This window comes from Primulina eburnea, chromosome 11 (assembly GCF_022965805.1).
Source record: "Primulina eburnea isolate SZY01 chromosome 11, ASM2296580v1, whole genome shotgun sequence".
Classification (NCBI taxonomy): Eukaryota; Viridiplantae; Streptophyta; class Magnoliopsida; order Lamiales; family Gesneriaceae; genus Primulina; species Primulina eburnea.
In genome coordinates this window covers 5,134,840-5,161,219 of record NC_133111.1, presented here as the reverse complement: position 1 = coordinate 5,161,219, position 26,380 = coordinate 5,134,840, and the positions used below count along the sequence as shown (strand labels likewise).

Genomic DNA, 26,380 nt, shown 5'->3' with positions numbered 1-26,380 from the left:
CTCCAATGTCATGATTTCATGATTTACGTAATATATGTGTGGAATATAATACTTTAATTTTTTTTTTGTTTTAGAAAATGTCTTTTTATTTATTCTTTAAGTAAATTGGAGAAGAGTAGGTCTCTTGTGAGACGATCTCACGAATCTTTATTTGTGAAATGGGTCAATTTTATCGATATTCATAATAAAAAGTAATATTTTTTCATGGATGATTTAAATAAGAGATTCGTCTTATAAAATACGGTCCGTGAGATTGTCTCATACGAGTTTTTATCAATGGAGAATATGATGTACGTTTGTTTTGGTTTTGTTTTGTTTCAATAATAAATATAATTAGAGTGATTTTAGCATAGGTTTTCAGCTCGTTATAACTTTCGAAACAGATCGTATTACTGTATTAGCGATGTTTCATTTGCAAATAGTTAGAAAAATATGGGTGTCCGACTGCAATTTCTTAGAAAAAATATTTCTTTTTTTTTATTTTAAAAAAAGGCTTTGGCATTGGTTCGTCGAGAATCGGAACAAAAAAAATTAAATATCATATTTCCAATATTTTTTCACAAAACATTACGAATGTCAATATGATTCTAAACAATTTCAGTTTTATTATCATAGAAAAAACATGTTTCGTATTTGGAATTATCAGAGAAAAGCCAACACATAAAATCCTCAAAACATTAAAATTCACAAAATTTAATGTAAAAATAAATTTCAATAAATAATTTTATTTGTTTGCCAAATATTATCCACAAATAATATAATTATATGAGAGAAAAACAAAATGTAACATTTTTTAAAAAATAAATAATAATCCGGGTCGGAGCCAAAAAGATCTGAATCCAATTAGGTTCGACAAACAAAACACGCGCACTCTGTCTGCTATCACTTCTCGCTTCCCATTGCCAACGGGTGAAGAACAGAAGAAAGATTTCATCTTTCATTGAGCGAATCAATTTGATTGTTTCTCCTGGTAATGACGAGATTCTGGAAGCCAGGGACCGAAAATCCCCGCCTTTTGGACGATGAAGAAGGTGGTGTTATATTCTACAACACCTCCAGTTCTTCATCTTCTGGGTGAGTTTAGTTGGTCTTTATTTATTTGTTTTGTTCGGTTACGAGTGGTACTTTTTTTTTAATACGTTGAAGTACAGATATGGCCATATGAACATGGATAAGCAGAGGCAGCGGCTCCCAGTGTACAAATATAGAACGGCCATATTATATTTAGTAGAGAAACACGCCACTACCATCATAGTAGGCGAAACTGGAAGTGGAAAAACGACTCAGATTCCACAGGTCTGTTGTTTTATGATTGGATTGTTATGGTTTGAATTACTGTTCTTAACTTTTGTGAATTGTTCTTATTCTCTAGTATTATAATTCGGAGTTTAATGTTTTTATGCCACTCTGGGGGCAGTATCTTAAAGAAGCTGGATGGGCTGAGGGTGGTCGAGTGATAGCATGCACACAACCAAGGAGGTTGGCTGTCCAGGTATGACTTTGGAGCCTTGTTGCGTACTTCCAATTGCATTGCTGTTATTTGGCTTTTTCCATTTTTTGTCAATTTCAGTGACATCTTTGTTATATTATGAGATTCTTGTGGATTTTATTTACTTTTTTAGTGGTAATGTTTTATCATGAATGGATCTTAGTGTTCTCAGTGTCGTGGGAGTATTTGCAACTGATTCGTATTCATGTTAGTGCTTTCATTGATTTGTTTGAATTAATGCACCTGAGAAACCTGAAATTTTTACTCGATGACTACCTATATGTTGTGCTGTGGTGCCTCAGGAAGAGTAAAGTTTGATTGATGCCAAAAACATTCTACATTTTGATAAAACTATGATGTTCATCTTGTATTGGCATCCAGACTGTTGCATCCAGAGTTGCTGAAGAGATGAGTGTTAAACTAGGCGAAGAAGTTGGCTACACAATTCGGTTTGAAGATTTAACCAATAATGTGAGTCTTATTTCTTCTTTTTATTTAGGCGCTATTATCTAGTGTATATCATGTTCTCTGCATATGAATCTATCTTCGAACTTTACTTGTTGGAGATAACGCTATCTCTATGATTGTTGTATCTCATATTGTGATATCGTTTTCCTATCGTGACTTAAGCATGTAAACTAATTGTTCTTTTGCCGGCTGAACAGGATCTAACAAGGATAAAATTTCATACAGATGGAGTGTTGCTGAGGGAAATGATGGATGATCCTCTCTTAAGCAAGTATAGGTATGTTTACATATCCTTTCAGAGATCTGTAAGTCCCTTGATCCTTTGTAATGGAGCCATTCATCAATTTTTCTGATGTTATTGACCATCTCCTCAATTTGTCACTATTGCATTGAACCCAAAATATTATTATGAGCTTCATGCATCTTGCTTTTCCTTCCCTTTATCTCTGGGAAAGTGAATTATGGAAAAAAGGTGGGTGCAAAGAATAGCTTCGTGTTTATAACGTCTTTGAAAATCCTTTCTGGTTGCTAGTTCCTGGCCCATATTCATTTTTCATCGTTTTTTCTCCTCTTTGTTATAGAATCCCAATTTTTGTATTTGTCATCTCTCTACTAAGAGAGCCTTCTATGGAGATACTGTATGGTAGGATTAGTTTGGTGTTTGACTTGATTCCTCTACGCCATGGATCTGAAGCTGCTGGGAATAATGAAGTGTAATATAGCGGTACGGATAGAAGGCCATTCTTATTTGGCTTACTGAAGAATGTTTACAAGGTGAAATCTATTGCTCAGTTCACTACTAATCCATCAAGAAAGGGGTCATTGTTGAGGTTGCAGGAGGTTTTCCTCTTGTTAAATACAGTATTCAGAAAGAGGGTATTATTAGCAGGTCATCAAAATCTGGTGCATTAAGCTAGTATACATTTCAATGTAGAAGCACCCATGCCCTAGGATCTTCTGATAACTATTGCTTGGTGGATGTAAAAGCACTATTGATTAAATCAAGTAATCAATATATTGTGGGTTGGTGGTATTACTGATGTGGATCTCTTTTGCTCTACATCAAGATTTTTTTTACATCAAGTAGTGTAATTCTGAGATACTAATGTCTAATGGGCTTTGTGCTAGCGAATTCTGTTATGCGGTTTCACTATTTTGAACAAAAGTTAACAGGTAGATGAATACTGACCAGGCCTTCGGTGATCCATATCACCTTTGGCTTACATAGTCAACTTGATGAAGGCTTTGATTTAATGCATACTTACAAACGGAAAGATATGTGAGGAAACTAGTGGAAATACTCAATGTATTCGGGCAGAAATCGGGGTTGAAGATCAACTTTGAAAAGAGTGTGGTGTTGGGGATTAATTGCGATGAGGAGGAGGTTGTTGGTTTGGCACAAGCAATTGGGTGCAAATATGATGACTGGCCAATCAAGTATCTGGGGGTACCCATTGGGAGGGAAACCTATGACTCTCGAATTTTGGGAACCTGTACTTACAAAAATGTCTAAGAAACTCTCAAACTGGAAGAAGTCTTTCTTATCTAGAGGTGGTCGGTTGACCCTAATAAAATCGGTTTTAAGTGCATTGCCTCCTTATTACATGTCCTTGTTTAGGGTGCCAGCAAAAGTTGCAAAAATCATGGAAAAACTGATGCGAGATTTCTTGTGGGATGGAGCGGACGGGGATAAAAGATGTCACGTTGTTGGGTGGGATAGAGTATGCAGACCAAAGGAGAGGGGAGGGTTAGGATTGGGGAATATTGGTTTGAGGAACAAAGCATTACTTGGGAAATGGTGGTGGCGAGGTACAGATGGAAATGAGCAGTTGTGGAAGAACGTTGTTAAAAGCATTTATGGTCTTCAAGAGAATGGATGGGATTTGGGATTGGCCAGGACCGCGACTTTCAGAAGCCCTTGGAAATTTATTTCCCGTTCGTTCCCGGCAGTTCAACTATTGAGTGGGAAGGTTTTGAGAGGGGGGAATTACATCAGGTTTTGGGAGGATGTTTGGGGGGAAGGGGGTCTTTCTTTCAAAGAACGCTTTCCGTCTTTGTATAGGATTTGCACTGTCGTCAATAAACCAATTCGAAATTTTATTGAGATGTTGATTTGGAAGTCAGTAACAATTAGCTTGGATGTGCGTTTTAGGAGAAATCTTAGTGATCTTGAACTGGGGGAGTTTGCTAATCTTGTGGAGGTCTTAGGGTCGGTCAGATTAGAGTTGGGTTCGGGGGATGTCAGGGTGTGGTTGGGGGATTCTACGGGTTTGTTCTCTGTCGGATCTTTATACGAGTATTTCTTTCCATTCCATAATTTCCCTGTTTTTCCACATTTTAATCATATATGGAAGTACCTATCCCGCAAAAGATTCAAATTTTCTCGTGGATCATCGCACTGGGCAAATTACCGACCGTTGATTTGGTGCAAAGAAGATGGCCGTCTTGGGCTTTAAGGCCGCAGTGGTGCTACTTATGTCGAAACCACGAAGATGATCAAGATCATTTACTGATACATTGTTCTTTTTCGAGAAGCATATGGATTAAGGTGATGCAAGAGCTGAGATTTTATTGGGTTTTTCCGATAAGGGCGAAAGATATGTTCATCTTAGATCCAGGTATTCAAAAAGGGGCTGCAGCTAAGACTTTTTGGTTTATGGTCGTTCATCACACGTTCTGGACATTATGGCTCGAAAGAAACAATAGAATTTTCAATGACTTGTCTTGCTCGATTGACAGAGTGTGGGAGGTGCTCAAATTTAGGGTCGCGGCTTCAACAAGAAATATCAACCAAACTGGCCATCTTTCTATTTCGGATGTAGTTAGGGATTGGAAGTTCGTATTGTATTGACTTATTTGTTGTACTTCCTTCTATTCCGCGGACCACTCATCCGCTTACTATGTAAAAGATTTCAAATTTTAATAAAATTTTAGTTTTCTATCAAAAAAAAAAAATACACACCATTTTTTCTTCTATTATTTTTTATTGGACTGCCTCCTAAACTCCTGATTTTGTTTTGTTATTTAATACCTGGTTAAGGTTTCCTATGTTTATGTATTAACTTATCATTTTTGCCAGTGTCATCATGGTAGATGAAGCTCATGAACGGTCTCTTTCAACAGACATCTTGTTAGGTCTCTTAAAAAAGGTACTTTATTTAGAAATATTTTTTCTTAGGTTGTAGCCTACTTATCTATTTATTGAAACCAATAACTATTGATTTAGATTCAAAGGCGACGGCCAGAACTTCGTCTCATCATTGCTTCTGCTACGATTGAAGCGAAGTCTATGGCATCCTTTTTTAATGCCAGGTATAATTCATGACATTGGAATGATGTTATTTGCTGCAGCAGTATTTATGTCTACTTATATGGAATTGTTTTAATTTTTGGTGTTGTATGTCTTTGTCTCCACAACCTTCTCTATCCCAATAGAAGATACACTATTCGCGCTGTCTAGAAAAGGGATCTATTATTGAGCATATCCTAAAAGCATAAGGAGACTTCTCGCGACTGATTCAATCTCAGCAGACTTGTATGGCCGAAGCTTTTGAGCTAAAAATCCTATTGCTTTAGAGCAATGCTTACCATAACCTAAATTGCCTATTTCCTCTTTAAAGTTGCTTCAAAGAATGATTTGTTAGTTTAGGGTAAGTTTGAATACAATTAGCAAAGAAAAGTACTTTATTTTAACCAAGGTCTTTTAAAATGCTTTTTTTCAAAAATCATATTTTATGTTTCGATATTATAGTTAATTTCTAAAAAAGTTCTTTAAAGAGAATTTGTAACCAACTGTCATCTTGATTTTGGTTTTAAGCATCCTCCATAACGGGATTTCTTTTTAAAAAGCTCTTTTTTTTCTTTTTTTTTCTGGCTAATATGATTTTCTGTGAAAACGGCTACATTCAAATACAATCATATTGTGGAGCAAATGATATAACTGTTTTTGCCTGCATTCGCACATGAAAGACTCCTTTGAAGCAGCAATCTCTTGTAGCTTCTGTTGTCTAGGCATCTGAGATACATGTTTTTTCCATCTTTTGAGTTGATGTAAAAACATGATATCAAGGAACATCAGTGCCAAGTGTGAAGCTTTAGGCTTTGGGAAATTAATCGAAAAAGTGATCTGACTATTGAATTAATTTTTTTTTTTGATAAGAAACAAATTTTATTAATGTAGGAATTAGTTACATCAAAGATGCGGATGAGCAATCCGCATCAATCTTAAATTACAGTACTACAACTATCCGGTTTAATCGCACCGGACACATAACTCAAGACCATATTAGTTTCCAATCCCTGCACAAATCAGATACACGTAAATGATCATATTTAAGAAGGTTGACAGTCCAAGTGGCGACCCTCAATTTTATTCTCTCCCACACTTGATCAGCTGACTCAGAAACATCTTCAAACATCCTTTTGTTCCTCTCCAACCAAATTGTCCACAATATGCCATGAATGATAGTAAACCAAACCTCACTCAATTTTTTCTTGAAAGGATACCACGAGTTGTCATGAAACAGATCTTTTGCTTGTCTTGGCACAGCCCATTGAAATTCCAGCTCTCTTAGCACTTTAGCCCAAATATCTGCAGCGAATGAACAATGTAACAGTATGTGATCTTGACTTTCTTCGTGTTTTCGACATAGACAACACCACTGTGGTCTTAAAGCACAATCTTTCCACCTTTTCTGCACGTAATCATCTGACTATTGAATTATTGACATATTACAATACTTAATTTTGGCAATTATCATTGCCTTTTGCTTTCCTTATCATATTTTTCCATGCATTTGCTCGTGTTGTTTTATCAGTGTTTAACCTTGTTTCTATTCTATATTTATGAGGTGATTATCTGTGATTGAAGTTTTTCCAATGAGATTATGCTTAATAAATTCGGTCCTACTTAACAGAAAGCGTCAAGGTCAAGATGATGAACAGATTGAACCAAATAAAGAGCCTGCTATCATTTCAGTTGAGGTATGTGCTATATTTAATCTGCATTTTGACTTCCTGGTGAATGGCATTTTCTTGTGGTTTCTGTATCAAATATGTTGTTTCGAATTTTTAGGGTCGAGGATTCAATGTGCAAATTTATTATGTTGAGGAACCTGTTCCAGATTACCTCCGTGCGGTGGTTTCAACAGTACTTTCTATCGATGATCTGGTATGTTAATGTCTTTGAACATTCTGTGTTGAATTTTCTTCAGGGTAGTTTTTTTTCTTTTGAATGAAGCAAGTAATACCTATCTCACTGGAGTTACTTCATGTGACGATCATATCATCAACATAGACAATAATTAGAATAATATCATCACCATTTTCCTCGAATATAGAGTATGGTATGTTGTAACTACTTGATAGAGTAGCTCAATTTGTCAAATCATGTCATTGGCGACTTCCTATGGAGCCTTCTACATCTTTTGATGACTCGTGGGATGATGACTCGTGGGAAGATTTATGGGACAAGATCAAATTCAGAGTAGCGAGCTGGACGATCAACATACCTCAGTTTCAGCATATGACCGTCTCGGACCTAGTTAGAGATTGAAGTTTTATTTGTTGCTAGTAAATTCGTGATTAGATGATACACTTGATCTATTGTGGATTTTTGATTTTGATAAATTTGTAACCTTCATTAATATTATAATAAATCTTAGTTTATGATAAAAAAAAATTAAATAAATAACTTGAGTCTAATGATATTCATTTTTGGCCAGCGGAGTAAAAGTCTTTTTGTAGTCGATTCCATAAGTCTGGGTAGGAATCTGACTTTTTACCTGTCAATTGATTTGTCTGACTTTTACTTCACTGAGAAAACCCGATTATATCATACTATGTTCTTATCCCTCGGTAACTTGATTGCTCCCATGTGGAACATTTTTGGGAAGCCTTCCTTTCGTCTAATAGCAGACTTCGTCTTAGTATCTTGAAGGGCTCCTCAAAATGACTAGAAATAAAATTTTACTGGAAGATGCTTAAAACAGATGCCCTTTACTAAGCTTAGATCAAGCACGGGTCAAACCCAAGCTAAAAGAACAAGATATGGTTGAAACTTGAAGGGGCCACAAGAATGATTGTAGGACTTGTCTTAAATCTAAACATTAATAAATGAATGAAAAAACTAGAGGAAAATTCATTTGGGCTGACTTTGATTGTGGCCAAAATTGAAGGATGAATTCTTTGCAGCTTAGAGCTCAGAGACTAAATTGCAGAAACCCAAGAAGATGAGGGACTTGGAAATATCTGAAATTGAAGCATGCCGAATGTGCCGGAACCCGATTGCAATTGGAAAACAGTTAACTCGTAATTTGTAGCAAAATCCTGTAAATTCCAAGGTTTAGCATCGTGGAATCAAGTCCAACTAAAATCGATATATAGTTAAGGGAAGAAATCTTAGGATTTTATGCAGTAGTTCAAAATTTTTAAGAAGGAATGATGTATTTCATTAACTCTAATATTTATGGAAATTATAATATTGATGTAGGATGCTTTTTCTTTCTAGTACACTTCAAAATCCTACTTTATTCTTTTCTTTATCAGCTTCATTTTTCATGTATTCTAAATTTTCAAGTCAACACAATAATATGAAACAAAGATTCGGCAAGAGATCGAGGCAAGACAAACTAAGAGAAAAAGAAAGAATTGACTTGAATAAGAGAAAAAAATTAAATAATATGCTGTCGTAATCTCAAAAAAGGTATCATGGTTTGGATGTTAGATGATGTGAACCCCAATAATATATAAAGGGATCCGGTGCCAATATTTTTAACAACTTTCCTAGGATTGCGGTAACGAGTGTGTATAAAATCATAGCAAAGGTACTGACGAAGAGGCTAAAGACAGTCATTGCAGCAACCATTTCTGAATCTCAAAATGCTTTCATTGAGGGACGACAAATTATGGATTGCGGTCTAATTGCGAATGAATTGGTGGAAGAGGGGAGAACAAAGAAAAAAAAGGGATGGGTATTGAAGGTGGATTTCGAGAAAGCTTATGATAATGTGGATTGGGAATTCTTGGATTTTGTTCTTGTGAAAAAAGGGTTTGGTGGAAGATGGAGGTCTTGGATGAGAGGTTGTCTGTCAAATGTTTCCTTCTCTATTTTGATCAACGGTAGACCGAGAGGAAAGTTCAAAGCTTTCAAAGGGTTGAGACAAGGTCATCCATTATCACCGTTTTTGTTCAACTTAGTGGTGGATGTATTGGGAAGATTAATTGATAAGGCGAAGCAGACAAATTTCATAAGGGGAATAGAAGTTGGTAGAGAAAGGGTAGAGATATCACACCTTCAGTTTGCCGATGACACACTCTTCTTCGTGCAAACAGATGATCATATAAGATTCTTGGTCAAAGTGGTACAATCATTCTGCGACATGTCGGGATTAAAAATTAATTGGAATAAAAGCGCATTGTTGGGAATTCATCGTGACCTGGTACAAACAGAATCTTTGGCACAGCAAGTGGGCTGTAGAAGGGAGGAGTGGCCTATCAATTATCTTGGAATGCCCTTGGGTGGTAATCCGTTGAAAAACTCTTTTTGGGCACCCATTGTTACAAAGGTATCAAAAAAATTGGCAAATTGGAAAAAATCATTCCTGTCCAGAGGTGGTAGGCTCACTTTGATAATTTCGGTTTTAAATTCTATTCCGATTTACTTACTGTCATTATTCAAGATGCCGAGAAGTATAGTGGAGGCATTGGAGAAGATATCCAGAAACTTTCTTTGGGACGGGGCGGATGGTGAAGCTCATTGTCATTTGGTTGCGTGGGAAAAAGTGTGTTCACCGAAAGATAAAGGAGGAACAGGTGTGGCAAACATAAGTTTGAGAAACAAGGCGATGCTTGGGAAGTGGTGGTGGAGATTTTTTGTGGAGGGTGAGACATTGTGGAAAAAGATAATAGTGAGCAAATATGGGTTACAAGAGAACTTGTGGGATGCTGGGTTGGCGTTAAATGTCACGTTCAGATGCCCATGGAAGTACATTTCCCGAATTTACCCAACTTTTAAACAGATGGTTGTATTTAAGGTGACAGGGGGTAATAAGGTGAGGTTTTGGGAGGACAGATGGTGGGGGAATTCTTCTTTTAAAGATCTTTTTCCAGCTTTGTTTCAGCTTTCTTCAATCCGTAATATGCCGATATCCTTTGTGGCACTTTTTGATAGTGACACGTCTACTCTGTCTTGGGATTTTGTATTTAGAAGGGCTATCAGGGATGAGGAGATGGATCAATTGTCCGAGTTGTTAGGGATTCTAGATTCAGTGAGATTGATAGAAGGGGTAGATGACTTTCTGCGGTGGCAAGGGGATCCTTCGGGTATTTTCTCGGTTAGATCATTTTACGATTCGTTCTTTCCTCTTAATCAATTCCCAATCTCTTCGGTCTCCAATGTTATTTGGAAAACTCCGGTTCCAAAAAAAATCCAAATGTTTTCTTGGTTAGTGTCTTTGGGAAAGTTACCCACCTCGGAGATGATTCAAAAAAGATGGCCTTCCATTGCATTGCGACCTAATTGGTGTGTACTTTGTAGAAACGCATCAGAAACGCAGAATCATTTGCTAATTCATTGTCCATTCACATTATCACTGTGGCATAGAGCTTTGCAAGAACTTCATTTGGTGTGGGTGATGCCTAACTCTACAACTGATGTACTGAATATGGACTTAGGACAGCATATGGGATCAAGGGGCAGAACTTTTTGGTTCGTAGTTGTTCAGTGCTTATGTTGGACAACATGGCTAGAAAGAAACAAGAGGGTTTTTGAAGAAATTGAAGAAAATGCGGAGAGTTGCTGGGACAAAATAAAGTTTAATATTGCGACGTGGATTGGCAATCATAATGACTTTAAGAACGTATCAGTCTTAGATCTTTTGAGAAGTTGGGATTATGTGTATCAGTGACATTTTAGCTCTGTTGTTGTTCGTTAAGAGAGTGGACCACTAGTCCACTATGTAAACATTCTTAACGTATTATTAATAAAATATGTTTCTTATTAAAAAAAAAAAGTTCAGCCCATAAAAATTGCCAAATAAAATAATACGAAAATTAATAAAATTAAATAAGTTAGGCACACAACAGAAATAATTGGTCCTCTAGCCCATAATTAAAAGGATTAATCTTGAACTCAAATTAAGTTGTTCCACTTTGAAATCCCAAGCACAATCTTTCCATTTCTCGCCTTGCTTGAAATCAGTCCCAACTTGATGTCGTTAATCTCGAGCTTTTTCAATTGTTGAGCATCAGAGCCTTCATATGGTTCATTTAATTGCTTGTGGTTCGTTTTGAGGTTCACATCACCAAAGATAGCTTCATCAGATAGATTTTTTGTTTATTCTATAACAGCTGAAGAAAGTTTTATGTCAAAATAAAAATTTGTGTTTATTAATTGAAAGCATGGTGCATTTATATATTTACCAAGAAAAGTAGCAGTTGTATGTAGAGGGCCTTGACAACTTTGGCCCCATGTGTTGGTCATGCATGATTTTGGAGCGTGTACACAAATTTTAGTTGCTTTTCACACTGTAAAAGATTGTCAAGGAAGGGAAACTTACAACAAGTTGGGAAATAATGGATTTATAATACTACTTCTCTGTAATACATGCTGTCCTGGATTTACAAAAAACCCCTTATAATGTGAGTTGAAGTGTCAATATACTACTTAACCCCATCTAATGTTAATTCTTTGATTACTTATCTTGTACTACGTAATGCTTTGGTTTGCTTGTGGATTCATTTGTTTTATAGTTCCTGCACCTCATTTTGCATGTTTGAAAACATTTGCATCCGTGATTCTTATCAATTAAATAGTAAGAAAGGGGGTAATTTGGGTTTGTGCTTTGTGTGTCCTCTATGGAGTGGTCCGTGTAAGATATCAGACATGGTTTGGCTTCCTTCATGTAATGTCGCCCATTGCAAATAATAACTATAATCATCTGATGATGTGACATGTTTAAGGCTTAATTATTGTAGTTGATCATTTAAATAATCTGTAAAATATCGACTTGTGAGGCTAATTTAATTTAGTTTACTTTTGGCTCATCAACTTTTCTTGTTGATCATCACTTGTTTAACTTTCGTAAGGTACCAAATAATACTATATTAGCTGTAATGATCTTGTATCTCTATCTAGGAACCAATGGGAGATGTTCTGGTTTTTCTTACTGGTCAAGATGATATTGATGCTGCAATCCAGATGCTTACAGAAGATTCCCAGAGTAATAGGAAAAAAGGTGTTATAGACAGGCTCAAATAGTTGAGAACTATTAAATTTTTTCCTTGTTCCTTTCTGGCTGTCATCACATTTTAATTTCTTTGAAATCAAGTTAGTATGTTTTTGGGTTGAGACTTATATGTCTTTGCTTTTGAAACTCTGTAGTACTTGTATAGATGATGGTGCTGCTTAAATTAGATAATATATTTCTTTTAAAAAGATTGATTAGAATAATCACCAGTGGTTCTCTTCTTACCAGAACTTGTAATTTGTTAGACGCTGGTAATGTGATGGCGTTGGCAAAATTAATTGCTCAAGTCAAGAGTCTATATGTTCTTAATATTCAGCTTTTGATGCCCTTGGTTTGTGCATTTCCCATCTGTTTTCTTTCAGGATTGATAGTCTTGCCTCTGTATTCTGGACTTCCACGTGCAGATCAGGTTTTTAATTTTTTTACCTGGTCAATAAGAAAACAAAAAAAACCTTGTGTTTAGTACATAATCTTGAAAAGAACCTTTCTCTTTTCGGTTTATCTGTAGGATCTTGTGTTCTCACCAACCCCTCGTGGGAGGAGAAAGGTGGTAATATCAACAAATATTGCAGAGACATCCTTGACATTGGAGGTAAAAATCTTCACTTCGCAGGAGAAGATTTGTAATATCACATCCACCACATTGAATTGGCAGCTGAATTCCATTCCTTACTATGTCTTCTAGGGTGTTGTCTATGTCGTGGATTGTGGGTTCACAAAGCAACGTATCTATAATCCGGTATGTTTTTCCATTCTGCTTGCTTTCATGCATTGTTGCTTTTCATTTCTTCTCGTTTCTCTTTTTCTGAAGTCCGTTGGAATTTGTCAAAGGATTATTGTTTATCCTTTGGAAACTAGCAACTTTTGTATGTCGGCTACCGTACAGAAATATGCTAAAGAGAGATGAAACTTGTATTTACGAGTTTCTTGTATAAAAATAACAGTTTGCAAGAGTAATGAGACTGTTAGGAAATCCAGTTTCTCTCCCAACTTCGCATGAAAGTTGGCAACCCCTGTAATGGAGAATAGCTTGTCAGAGTTGCAATTACACAAATCCAAGAGTGTCGGTCAATTGACTTTGACCAATACCTTTTATTTTTTTCCCGCTCGCATGCATCTCTGAAAACATCTATGTTGATCAGATGCTATGATTGTATTGTAATTTAATGATGTAAGTAAGCACCTTTAACTATTAAAAGTTGACTCCTGACATCATTTCTGATGTTTATGTATACTTTGTAACAGATGACTGATATTGAAAATCTGGTAGTGACATCAATATCGAAGGCATCTGCTCGGCAAAGGGCTGGCAGGGCTGGAAGAACTCGGCCCGGAAAGTGTTACAGGTGATGAACCTTAAAGACACTTGCTAAATTCTAATCATCGGTATCATAGTAATAATTTGACCTATTTGACGTGGTTGTTATTCTGGTAGGTTTGATATAGCAAATACGTACGAGAATAAATTTTAAATTAACGAAACTCACAAATAATGTAAAGCAGATGTTCCTAGAACCATGAGTATCTTCACGTAACAAAAAAACACATTTCTTGGAGATAAATTAGGGAGTCAGTTGATTTGGATATTGTTAAATTTGCTAACATACAAAACCATCAGTTGATTTGGATAGGGGTGATCATGGTGCGGTTTTGCGGTTATTTTGAAAAAATTCAAACCGAATTGCCATATGCGGTCGGTTAGTATTTTGAAAAATTAATTGCGGTTTTACATGAAAAATTAGCCTTGCGGTTTTGAGCGGTTTCAAGCGGTTGCGGTCGGTTTACGGTTTTTTAAATGAAAATTAAAATATTAGAACATATATTCTAATTTATTTGAAAACAACAACAATATATTGTCTTCAAATATAAAATATAGTACAAAACATATAAAAATCAAAATAGATAAAACAATAATCAAGATTCAAAACCAAGGTAATAAGTTAACAACACAACACATTCACAACAAAAATGACATTTATAATATTTTATCTTTTTTTTTTACTTTCAAACTTCAAACAAAATATTGTAACAAAAGAAATAAATATTTAATAAAAGACTAATTTGAAGAATAATTAAGAAAAAGATAAGTTTTATTTGTAAAAATAATAATTTTGAATAGAGTTGTGATATAATGAATGATGACTTATTTATAAAAATATGTTATTTACAAATTATTATAATTTTAGGCCTAATATTATGACAAACGATTTCGGCGGTGCGGTTTGGTACGGTTTTTTACCAAAAAAATAACCGAACCGCGTATGCGGTGCGGTTTATGATTAATATTTTTAATCGTGATTTTTATAAAATATTATGAAACACGGTGCGATACAATTCGGTTCGGACGGTTCGGGCGGTTAGTAAAAAAATTTGATCACCCCTAGATTTGGATATTGTTAAATTTGCTAACATACACAAAACCATCTACATATGTGAGTTGACTCACATTCCTTATCCATTGATTGTCTTTTTTATCTGCTATGTGGTTCTTTCAATGGGATCAAGTTTCATCATATGGGGACTGGCACTTATATAGAGTATTAAGCAAAGGATGTCAAGATCTAAGGAACTAGTTTTGTTTGTGGTATTTGGGGTCCGGCTAACTGGTTTTGATTCAAGGAGGTATGGTCACCTTCCCAACTCCCATCCTATCCATTGCCAATTTTACGCTATACTACATTAAGCCGGAGGGAATGATACGGTGGTATGGCTACCTTTCCAATTCCCATCCTCCCATCCTCATAGTTTCCCTTGTATTTGGAAAACTTTTAAAGATAGGAAAATATTAAAATGATATATATAGAGAGAACAACTATCAACATGCATTTTGTGTTGTGGGTAAAATTACAGGCTCTATACTGAAGAATATTTTATCAATGAGATGTCTGCTTATGGTATTCCAGAGATGCAGAGATCAAATCTTGTTCCCTGTGTGATTCAGGTATGCCTATAGTAGAAACATATTTTATGCCTTCATTCAGGTATGCCTGTTGTAGAAACATATATATTGTACTACTCTTTCAAGTCTTCAAGATTCCAGGTCAAGAAAATAAGTTCACTTTAGCCTTTTTATTTTCTTTTTGCTTTATGATCATCCATCTGACCCACACACCTCTAGTTATGTACCTCAGGATAGTTTCGTTGTCTTTTGGTGGTGAGAGAATGGGTGGTGAATAGTTCTCATTCTTTCATTTTGTTTAGATATTGCAAGATGAGCTATTGGTTAATTAGTTATGTGGTTTAGATGGTACTATGAGAAATGAAATGTTTTCAACAATTTAATGATGCAGTATCGTTGATTTATAAATGTAGTTTTTAACTTTTATTTTTAGTATTTAATTAGATCCAAAAGTCAGCTGAAACTATACTTAATTTGTGGAAAAGAAAAATATGAAAATTATAATTTCCCGTGATTTGCTTTTCCTTTCTCCTTTCCTTGGAAGAATCCTATCATTTGGTGAGTTTTCTTATTCGGTCTATCCATTTTCTTGGATAAATTCTACCTATAATTGTTCTGTTTTTCAAAGTATCCGACTCGTTGTTGCTAGTGCTTCTATCTTTTGAAAAAAGATAAAGATGAAGCAAAGGGAGAAACTTGTTATAAGTCCCCATTGCAAAGCAGGCAATTCCAAAGGATTGCGTCACTGTATTTCAAAGTTGCACACTTGATGTCTTTTTTCCAGTGATTTATAGTGGTTTACTGTTGATCATGCATCCTAAATGAAAATGTTAATTATTTATATTGTTTTGGCTTATTCTTTTCTTGTTTCTCTGTGTTTCGACTATTTACGTAGTTGCTCTTTATCTGTAGAAATTTTTTTGCATTGTATATTTTTTTGTTTGTGTTTTCATGTCCTAACTTGGCCATTTTAACTTCTTGATATTGAGATTTTAATGGCTACTGTTTCATTTTTCACTTGATAGCTAAAAGCCCTGGGGGTAGACAATATATTGGGGTTTGATTGGCCATCATCACCCTCCCCCGAAGCACTGATTAGAGCACTTGAAGTATTATATTCACTTGGAGTCCTTGATGATGATGCCAAACTTACATCTCCTGCTGGATTCCAGGTTGCTGAGATTCCACTAGTATGTCTCTGTTGCCTGAGTTCGTGTATTATTTAAAATCCATATGTTTCAATTTGTGCAGACTATGTGAATTTTACAAAACACACTCCGCGAGAAGGGAGGGAGGGGTTAGTGACTTAGAGTATGTTCCCAAGAGAAGGGAAGGAGGGAGGGTTAGCGACTCGTAGACGAAGAGAGAATTTGAGCACGAGGGAGATGAAACGTATGCATATAGGGTTTTTTTGAAACATTAAATATGCATGGGCTTTGCCAATTAGGCTTTAGAATTTGTCGGGCTTGAATTATTTTATATGTACGCACAAGATCTCAATACATAGCACCCAGGTGCACGTTTTTGCGCCTCCCATATGTTCATGCCTAGGCAAAGGCGCGCCTGTTTAAAGTGTTGTATTACCCAGGCCCATGCCACACAGTGCCTTTAATAACTATGCGCCTAGGCGACACTTAGGCGCTAGACACTGTCGCCGACCGATCGCACGCAGCCAGGCGAGCGCCTTTACTAACCATGCTCCTAGGTGACATTTAGGTGCTAGGCATCGGCTGATCGCACCGAAAAGTGCTAGTCGGCCAGCCTAGGCGGCGAGGAAGCATAGGCGGCCCTAGGCACTAACTTAATCGGCCTATGCGTCCTAGGCGCCACAAACGAATAAGGCTTCTAATTTTATTTTTTTAGCTTCTTTTTTGAAATTGTTTGGGCTTTTAATTTAAATTAAAGCCCAATTTCTAAAAAAACGAAAGGTAATTTTTATAGGTCCTAAATTAAAGTCCAACAAGAAATGCGATTTGTTGGCTTGTCCTAACACATCGGAATTCGTCTTCCATCTAGATTGAGATAACTTCGCTAGGATGATTTTGCATGTGAAGAAGAAGATGATGATCACAATGATGATATTGAGTTTGTGTCCGATGACTAACAACTTGTTAAAAATTATGGAGGAAGAGAAGTTGAGTCAATTTGTGATATTTAATTGTGTAATTTCGAACGCGTTTTAAATTTGATATTGTTTTGGGGTTATAGTATGTGATTTATTATGTTTATATTGTGGAATCCGCCTAGCGGCGCTTAGTATCTGCCTAGGAGACGACCTATGTGATGGGCTCTACTCTGAAGCCTGACTAGCCCCTAACGAATTTTAGAACATACTTGAAAATTTACTCTGAAGCCTGACTTGCCCCAAACAATGTCATGAAGAAAGTGAGAATCCACTTGTTTATGTTGGGTCCTCTCTAAAAATACTGGATACTAGCAGTACAGATGACTGTTTGATTGTATAAATTCATGAATATGGGAATCAAAATTCTAGATTCATTTGAGTCGCCTTTAGCCGCATTAATTCACTGCTACCCAATACTCATCTGGAAATCATTGGACCTTGAAACCACTTTTCTTTTTCGCTTCACAAATCATTATGCTTCCACCATCACAAGTACAATTACCCTATTTGTATAGGTCTCAACATGCAAAGGTCCATTAACTATACATTAAGTCTCTTCCTATAGATTTAAAATAAACTAGTATCCTCTGGGCAGCCTTCTAATGTACAATACATATACCATGAAAAATGACATACCAGGTATGGTGGTAGTTCAATATTTCAGTTTGGTGACAAGTAGACAATATTTTGATGTATCCTCACTCCTCAAATAATTTTTGGTTTTCATCCCATAAATCATCAATATGAGTGCTCTTAGTTTTACGCCGAATCAATCCATCACTTGTTCCTTTGAGATAGAATGAGTCCTGATTTGCCATGAGCTATCTCTTTCCAAATAAAATGTTTAGATAGCCCCATATTTTTGGTCAAATATTATTGTTCAAGTTAGTCCGACTTTTTCTTATCATTATAAAAAAAACTCTTATTATTACTATAATACTCATTTTAGGATCCAATGATCTCAAAAATGATACTAGCATCAAACGACTTTGGATGTTCTGAGGAAGCCATTACTATTGCTGCTGTGCTATCCATACAGGTAAAATTATCTTCCTATTTGCTACCTTACTTTAATTAAGATTCTCTATACATGTGATATTGCGTGAATTTTTGTTTTATTTTTGTCTGGTTTTGTTTCCCTCCCTCTTTTACCTATGCAGTCGATCTGGTTTTCCAGTAAGGGAGTACAAAAAGAAATGGACGAAGCCAAGTTGAGATTTGCTGTTTCTGAGGTCCGTATTTTTTCTTTTGCTCACTCCTCCCCTGTGCATATGCTTTGCCCATGTCAGCTAATTTGAAACTTATGGAACGATTATTTAGTAATTGGACAAGTAATGTATAAGTACAAAATTATCCTCAGACTGTAGTCATGAGTTTTGGTGTTGTTCTTCGGATATTTTTAAGTGAAGTAACATATTTTTTGTGCTGACTGCCGGGACATGAACTCGACTCTTTTTCTTTTGATACTGCTGTCCTTGCCAGTAAAAAGTAGTGAGAAAATGTGTTCTAAAGACTTGAAATGAAATTAATTAGCAATCTCTTCTTAAGAAACTTATTTATTGGTTTTTGAACCAATTCTTTGTACGTGGACTTAATCTTCGTTTTTTATGCTTTTTTTGAGCATCCTTGATATTTGTTTATTCGACTGATAGCACATTATATTGAATTAAATGAGACTGTAAAATTGTATGATTAAAGCCCAGTGTTTGCTTGAATTCATGAATTAATATATTTATTGTTCTCAGGGTGACCACGTAACATTTCTAAATGTTTATAAAGGATTTATCGAGTCCGGAAAATCTTCAAACTGGTGTCACAAGAACTTTTTAAACTACCAAGCTATGGTATGCTCAATTCAGTTGCTGTGATTTTTGGGGCGTTCAATGAACTTGTTATATGTCATTCTCTTCAAACTTCATTTTGATTTCTCAGAGAAAAGTCCATGAAATTCGGCTACAACTGAGGCGAATTGTGCAGCGCCTGGGCATAACCTTAAAGTCTTGTGAAGGTGACATGAAGGTAAGTTAGTAGCACCATTGGATGGTAGCTAAATAAACCAAGATTCAACTCAACAAGTATTGAATATCTATCAGTTATCGTTTTGTTATTTGTACAAGTTTGTGGTGGGTTTCAAGCCTTTTTCCCGTGTTACCTGCAATTCTTAAAGAACCATCAAGATTCCAACTTTCCTCCTTTTCCCATGCACATTCATGGTCGCACAGATTTCTTGAATGGATGGACATTCTCTTTTAATCCCAATCTGTTATGAATCATAGCTAGCCTTTCGCGATTATAATATTATTTCTGCTGGACCTAAATGATTTGCCTTTTATGATGCTGCAGGTGGTAAGAAAGGCAGTCACTGCTGGATTTTTCGCTAATGCTTGTCGATTGGAAGTAAGTGTTAAATAATTATAAATTTCTCGAACTGAAATAATATCACTGAAAAAAATTCCTATGAATTTTAACTGATCACTTGTATTGTCTGTTCTTGTTATTAGGCATTCAGTCACAATGGTCTGTACAAAACTATTAGAAGTTCACAAGAAGTTTACATCCATCCTTCATCTGTGTTATTCAGGTTATACCCAGATGTAATGCCATTTTCATTAATCTTCTTGCACGTCGATTTTTGAGTGTTGTGTTTGAAAATTATTTTACAGAGTAAATCCAAAGTGGATCGTATTCCATTCTATTGTCTCAACTGATCGCCAATACATGCGCAATGTCATCTCTATTGATCCCTCCTGGCTAACAGAGGCTGCTCCACATTTTTACCAGCACAAACAGCTCAATCCTATACCTCACTGACAAGTTACTGGTGTGTTCCCTTCGGAATTCTTGTTATTATGTGCAAGCACAATCAACGATTTTGTGTCGATCAGTTCCTGTTGGCCACTGAAGTTCATTGGATGCGGCTAACCTGTTAGTAGCTCACTATGCCATGTGAAAGGTTTGCACACCTTGAACTGTGAAGTCTTGTGTTGTCCCAGCACAGACACCCCACACGTGCACGTACGCATGCATATGAACTATTTCTTTAAGTATGCCTGAAGGCACTGTTTCGTAGGACTGATAAGCCATGAATAGATTAGTTGAATGAATATTTGTGTCTAGTGTTTGTCTGAAGTTTAAAGTTTGTGATACAAATCCCGAATCCACTAAAATTGCTATTTGAAGATGAAAACTAATAGGTGTCTACATCGATTTTCGTTGATTGAAAGGTCTGCACAATTATAGGGGGTAGATTGTTTGGTACGATAATTATCTCTGCTAGGTAGAACATTTGAAACGTGGTGTTTGAGCTGCTATACGATTAAAAGATTTGAGTTACACTGTTACCACAAGTTATAACTTATGGTAAAACGATAAACATTTAGTCTTACATTCTTTTGGTCCTTAAACTTAAAAAAAGCAACACAATTAATCCTCAATGTTAATTTTATGATTAAATATAATCGTAAGGACTAATTTATGATATCTATTAAATTTCATGGACCAAAATAAATATAGAAATTAGTAACTAAAAATTTTAATGTGGAAAAATAAAGACGGCGGTTATATATATATATATATATATATATATATATATATATATATATATATATATATATATATATATATATATATATATATATATATATATATATAGAAATGTATATAGTTTTGACATAAAAAATATTTATATTTATTTTGGGTTTTTTTTCTTTAAAAATACGCTAATATATTCTCAAGATTTAAATATTTTTGAAATTTTCGAATATGTTCATTTCTTAATGGGTTTTCTCTTGATTTCGTAACTAAAATAAAAAAAATACAAATAATGTATTCAATATTTAATGTTAACTAACTGGATCCGATATCGAATATATCTAATTATTTAATTTTGTTTAAAATTAATATACCAAAATAGATATAAGTTTATTTTTTAAGATATCAAATATAAATATAAAGTATATATAATTATGCCAACTAATATATATATATGTGTGTGTGTGTATGTGTGTAATATAAAATATTGATAATAAATTACAAAAAGGAAATCAATACATATTGTAAAAAAATATTAATTTTATATCACTATTTTTTAAATTTGATATAAAAATAAAACAAAAAAGTAACTAATCTTTTATTTAAAAAAATCGTCCAATTCTAACATCCATTCTTAATATCAATTATTTTCAAAATTTTAATACCGTCTTGATCTTTACCATAATTTTGTTTCTAAAAGTTTTTGTTCATTATTTTGGTCTCAAAAATATAATAAATATTATAATCTAGCACTTGTCATTATATTTAATAGCAAAACTAATTTGGTTTTTTAGATTCAAAGTTCGATTTACTAACAAAAATTATAACGAAATAAAGCTCGCAAAACAAAACAAAAAATTAAATAAAGCTAAAAAAAACAGGAAGACTAAATGCAAGGCTAGTTTTGGTATTTTGGTTCAAAATAAAATCAAATCCTTAGTATCATAATGTACATCAAACTCAATACTTATTATATCTGGTAATTAATTGGTTGTACCAAATACCATATTTGTTATCAATTTGTCTTATTTATCTACAAACTATTATTTATTATCTCTACATGTTTTCTCACATCACACCTACCAAACGATACCTAAACAATATAACGATGCGAAACTCACGAATCTATTGTCCGTATTCCGTCCTTGGATTGAAGCTATGCAAAAAAATAAATTTATGCCTTCACAACTTGGCAGCATATGTTATGAATTGGTAACAAGATGATCATTAAAGATTGCTAATGCTGTCAAATGTTTTTAAACTATATTCTTAAATTAACTTAAACTATTTTCAGACAAATTTTACTTTTAATCTAAACTAATTAAAGGACATTATATATAAACCATGCACTATATTTGAACTTGGATAAAATACACCAGGTATGAACTATCAATTCAGAGCTAATTTCTTCTGCATGGAATCCAACAAGTACACTATACCTCGAGTATTCTACCTCATGCTTAGGGTGGACTCGCAAAAAATATATATGTAATAAAACTATAGAAATTAGGCAGAATTTCTCAATTTTAAAGATAGTAAAATTAAAAAAAAAAATATGCAATCAATTTATATGGAGAGACCAGACAACATTAAAATTCCGAAATTGATAGAGGCAATAAGTGAGGCGCAAATAAATGAATGAAACCTTAAATTTTTTTGAGTGGGTCTCATGTGTGAGACCATATCACGGATCATAATCTGTGAGACGGGTCAACCCTACTCATATTCACAATAAAAAGTAATACTCTTAGCATAAAAAGTAATAATTTTTCATGGGTGACCCAAATAAGAGATCTGTTTCACAAATACGACCCGTGAGACCGTCTCACACACGTTCTTACCAATTTTTTTTGTTTGTAAATAATGGAATGGAAAATTATTGTTGAATGGGAAACAAACAAGGCCAACTTGAACACAATTTAAAAATAATAATCTAAAGAATAAGATGCATTATATAATTAAAAGATGCTTGGATTAGTACACTAGGGACAGGGGTGGTCGTATGTGTAAATAATTAATTAACATGTGTCCACATTAGAGTAGAACGTGGTAAGTAAAAAATTCCAAGAGGTGGAATCTTCTTTCAAACAGTTTTAAAAATATTCTGAAGTCAAATCATATTGGAGGCAGGCTTTCACAGTATCTTGAATGTTTCTTGCATGAAAATTCAAAGTCCACCCTTGCAATGTTATATGTTTGACGTTATTGGTTTTAAGTTCTAACATCATGGGATATAAAGCTTTAACGGGACAAATGAATTCTTGTTTTCGAGTATTAACATCTCACAATAGGCTAGTTTTTTTAATCAAATTGTCAGCCTGGTGGATTCTAGATATTGTCATATAGATTCCTTGCTCTTTGTTTGGAATCCGATCAACTTTCTTTGTTCAACAATCTGAGTCGATTTTCCATCATTATTCGCAATGGCTGCTCTCGCAGTAAATTTAATGCTCTTGATCCTTTTGAGCAGCATAGTTCAAGGAAGAATCATAAAGCTCAAATCTTCCAATGATTTAATCTCGGATGGAGTTAGTGATGTTGGGTATAATCAGTCTCCATATATTATTATTTCAAGTGCCGATTCATCGCCTCCGAACAGCTTCGGGTGCATCCATCAGTATGGTTTCCTTCCATGTGCAGAAAATGCTGCAGGATTCATCTTCCAGATAATGGTATATCAAAGTCTGCTGATATTTGGAGAGAAGCAACTGGGGAAAGGGAGTAAGGTGCTTTTCCATATTCTTGGAACTGGAAAATTCGGGGGTATTATTTTTCGAATTCTTATGGCCTTACCGTCGATGATGCTGATGATCGGTTAGTAACTTTCTTGGATTTTCTCGTTCTGTACGCTAGACAAATATGAATTCCAAGTTCTCTCCGGAAGATTTGAGAAACTGAAAGTTTAATATATGGTTTATATGGAAATCTTTGAATGGCTGCAAGAAGGTTTCAGTGATTTTTCTTTTGCAGTGTCTGGAGTTTTCATGAGCAAAGAGAATGCTGCATCTCAAGTCTCAGTGGGAGTCGGTATCTACGCGGGAATGACGGTCTTTGGTCTAACTTTGCAATGGGGAATATGTGTGATATTTGGCAGAAGAGACTTACCCCAAAAATCAACTGATCGCATTGAATCATCGGGTTCGATTTGTTCGCCGGCCAAAGAAAAACTACGACTCTTGAGAGGTAGGCCTATTAGCTTAAAACTTGCCAAGAAAATTGTTATACTTCTATATGCAAGGGCTGAATATTCTATCATTACTGCAGATACCGGTGTTACAATTGATCGAGAGACTCGAACCACTGCTGGGATTATGCTCTTGTCTTTGATTCCTTACATAACTGTGCAGCTGGTTAACGTTTTCAATAATTTATTTGAAAATCGTTTGATGACTTTAATGGCACTCATAGTTGCAATCTTTTCGCTACTCTCATATTTTCTCTATCAGGTTTCCTGAATTTATTGCTTTATATTTTACTAGCTGTGCGATGATTTTACATCCGGTATGATTAAATTTTGTGTTCTTGCTCAGATTTTGAATCCCTGGATTCAACAAAGAAGTTTAGACTACTCGAAGTATGAGCTTCTAAGGGCTGGATTTCTGAAACACGTGGGCCGGCTAGGCGATATTGTGAATGAAGATGGGAAACTCAATACTCCTGTCATAAAAAAGTAACTTAAATCAAACATTATTCATGAAATATTTTTACTGTTTGAATATGCCATTCATGCTCTTTTTTTGGGCAGATTATTCACTGAAACGGATAAAGACGCGGATAAATGTATAACAAAGACTGAGATAGAAAAGCTGGTTCTTGAGATAATTGAAAGTGGGAAAATGAAAGTTGATAACAGATATGCAGTTTCAGAGATTATGAACACATTTGATTTCGACAGTAACATGACTATCACCGAGAAAGAATTCATCAGTGGATGCAAGAAATGGATAGATGAAACCAATTCATCTGAACATGGTGAATCTGGTTCAGGAAACGTTTTTCATGAGGCAGGAAAGCTACTCAATCAATGTATTTACTAGCATTTTGGTACTACTGTAGCAGTTTTTATAAATATATTCTTTGCCTTTTATTTTTCTGCAGCTTTTTCGAGTATTTAAAGAGAAGAAAGAAGATGATCCTAAAGAGATAGACAGGATAATGTCCAAGATTTTAAAACATGCTCAAACAAAATTGCTTAGATCTGAATATCTGATCACAGAGGACGGAAGGCCAAACATTGAGCGTATTCGAAGGTAAATGGTTCAATAATTATAACTTATTCTTTATTGGTTCGCTTTTTCTTTTGGATCCTTTGAATAATTCATGAGCTTGTTTGTGACGTTTTTGTTGTGACAGTCTGTTCAAGCAATTTGACACAGACAAAGACAAGTCGATATCGAAATCTGAACTAGAGCAATTAATAAGTACTGTGAAATTTGGGGAATTTCAGCAAAATCATGTTGACATAGTGAAGGAGCTGTTCAAAGATTTTGATCAAGATAATAATAGTATAATTGATGAACCTGAATTTGTTGCTGGAGTAACCAAATGGCTTAAGAAGGCCATTCGTGTTGCAAATACCTCAGACTGGAGGAAAAGCATAGATGAATTCGACAAGGTGAGGCTGCATAGCATCAGATGTTTTTGTTTTGCGATGTGGTTGTCTCTTAGGCACGATGATAGAAATGTGGGATTTAGACTATTATATAGTTTCAAAGATTTGATTTTCAATATAACCATTAGTTTTAGCTCTGGATTAGCTCTCGATTGTACGATAGCATCATGCATATCTAAGATCACTTGCTTGATTATCATGCTACATATATTGACACACAAGAATCCAAATGTGATACTTAGGCTGCTCTACAGTTCAAAAGATAAGAATCACATCATTCAATTTTGTAACAATAATCTGAACTTTGATGCCTCCCTCTCATACTTGCAGATTATGTGGAAACAAGAAGTGTATGACAAATGGGCATTTATGGTATCAGTATTCCAAGTTCTGTTTGGCATTGTTGTACTGACATTTCTTGGAGGACCTCTAATGAATAGTATTCTAGCATTGTCGTTTTCCATGAGTTTACCATCTTTCTGCATATCATTTGTGATAGTTCCATTGGCTATGAATGCAAGAGCTCTAATAGCAGCAATCTTGCCCGCAAGCCGTAAAAGTGAAAGATCTGCTTCTTTAACATTTTCGGAGGTATATGACCAAAAAATTCTCCTCTAAGTTTGACTTTTAGGATTAAATCTAGCATCATTAATCTTTTTTTATGAATTTGGATGATGCAGATTTATGCTGGAGTTATCATGAACAACATTTCAGGATTGACAACTTTGTTGGCTATTGTGTATGCAAAAGATTTAACATGGGATTATTCAGCAGAAGTGCTAACTATTATTGTGGTGTGTGCTATTATAGGCATCATGGCTTACTCATGCACCACTTATCCTCTATGGACTTGCTTATTAGCATTTCTGCTCTATCCTTTCTCCTTGGGATTGTACTGTTTTGTGCAGCTTGTCTGGAGCTGGAAATAACCTTCTGTGTGCTTGTTTTTTCCCCTTTTTATTGTAAATACTGTTGTTTCTTCTTGAATCAAGTAAAAAAATATCATTCT

General features: G+C 35.0%; 2 protein-coding genes across 4 annotated transcripts; both read left to right on the top strand.

The window, feature by feature from the left end:
* Window positions 1-840: 840 nt before the first annotated feature.
* LOC140804407 (probable pre-mRNA-splicing factor ATP-dependent RNA helicase DEAH9) lies at window positions 841-20,438 on the top strand. Of its 3 annotated transcripts, XM_073160416.1 has the most exons (24): window positions 842-1,074; window positions 1,152-1,296; window positions 1,418-1,492; window positions 1,871-1,960; window positions 2,155-2,234; window positions 5,037-5,106; window positions 5,184-5,269; window positions 6,874-6,940; window positions 7,032-7,127; window positions 12,093-12,192; window positions 12,567-12,613; window positions 12,713-12,796; window positions 12,890-12,943; window positions 13,450-13,550; window positions 15,055-15,145; window positions 16,129-16,293; window positions 18,178-18,267; window positions 18,389-18,460; window positions 18,974-19,072; window positions 19,161-19,247; window positions 19,572-19,625; window positions 19,730-19,809; window positions 19,892-20,042; window positions 20,087-20,436. In XM_073160416.1, exons 1-23 carry the CDS (start codon window positions 974-976, stop codon window positions 20,037-20,039), a joined length of 2,082 nt encoding a protein of 693 aa, XP_073016517.1. In that variant the 5' UTR covers window positions 842-973; the 3' UTR covers window positions 20,040-20,042; window positions 20,087-20,436. The 3 variants fall into 3 exon arrangements, with proteins under 3 accessions (XP_073016518.1, XP_073016517.1, XP_073016516.1); XM_073160417.1 differs by having other exon boundaries at window positions 841-1,074; window positions 16,129-16,275; window positions 19,892-20,438; XM_073160415.1 differs by having other exon boundaries at window positions 19,892-20,436.
* A 2,451-nt stretch (window positions 20,439-22,889) lies between these two features.
* LOC140805980 (sodium/calcium exchanger NCL1-like) lies at window positions 22,890-26,380 on the top strand. Its single transcript, XM_073162376.1, has 9 exons — window positions 22,890-23,573; window positions 23,730-23,942; window positions 24,024-24,205; window positions 24,290-24,429; window positions 24,505-24,763; window positions 24,858-25,009; window positions 25,113-25,374; window positions 25,702-25,962; window positions 26,052-26,380. The coding sequence occupies exons 1-9, from the start codon at window positions 23,183-23,185 to the stop codon at window positions 26,298-26,300; spliced, it is 2,109 nt and encodes a 702-aa protein (XP_073018477.1). The 5' UTR covers window positions 22,890-23,182; the 3' UTR covers window positions 26,301-26,380.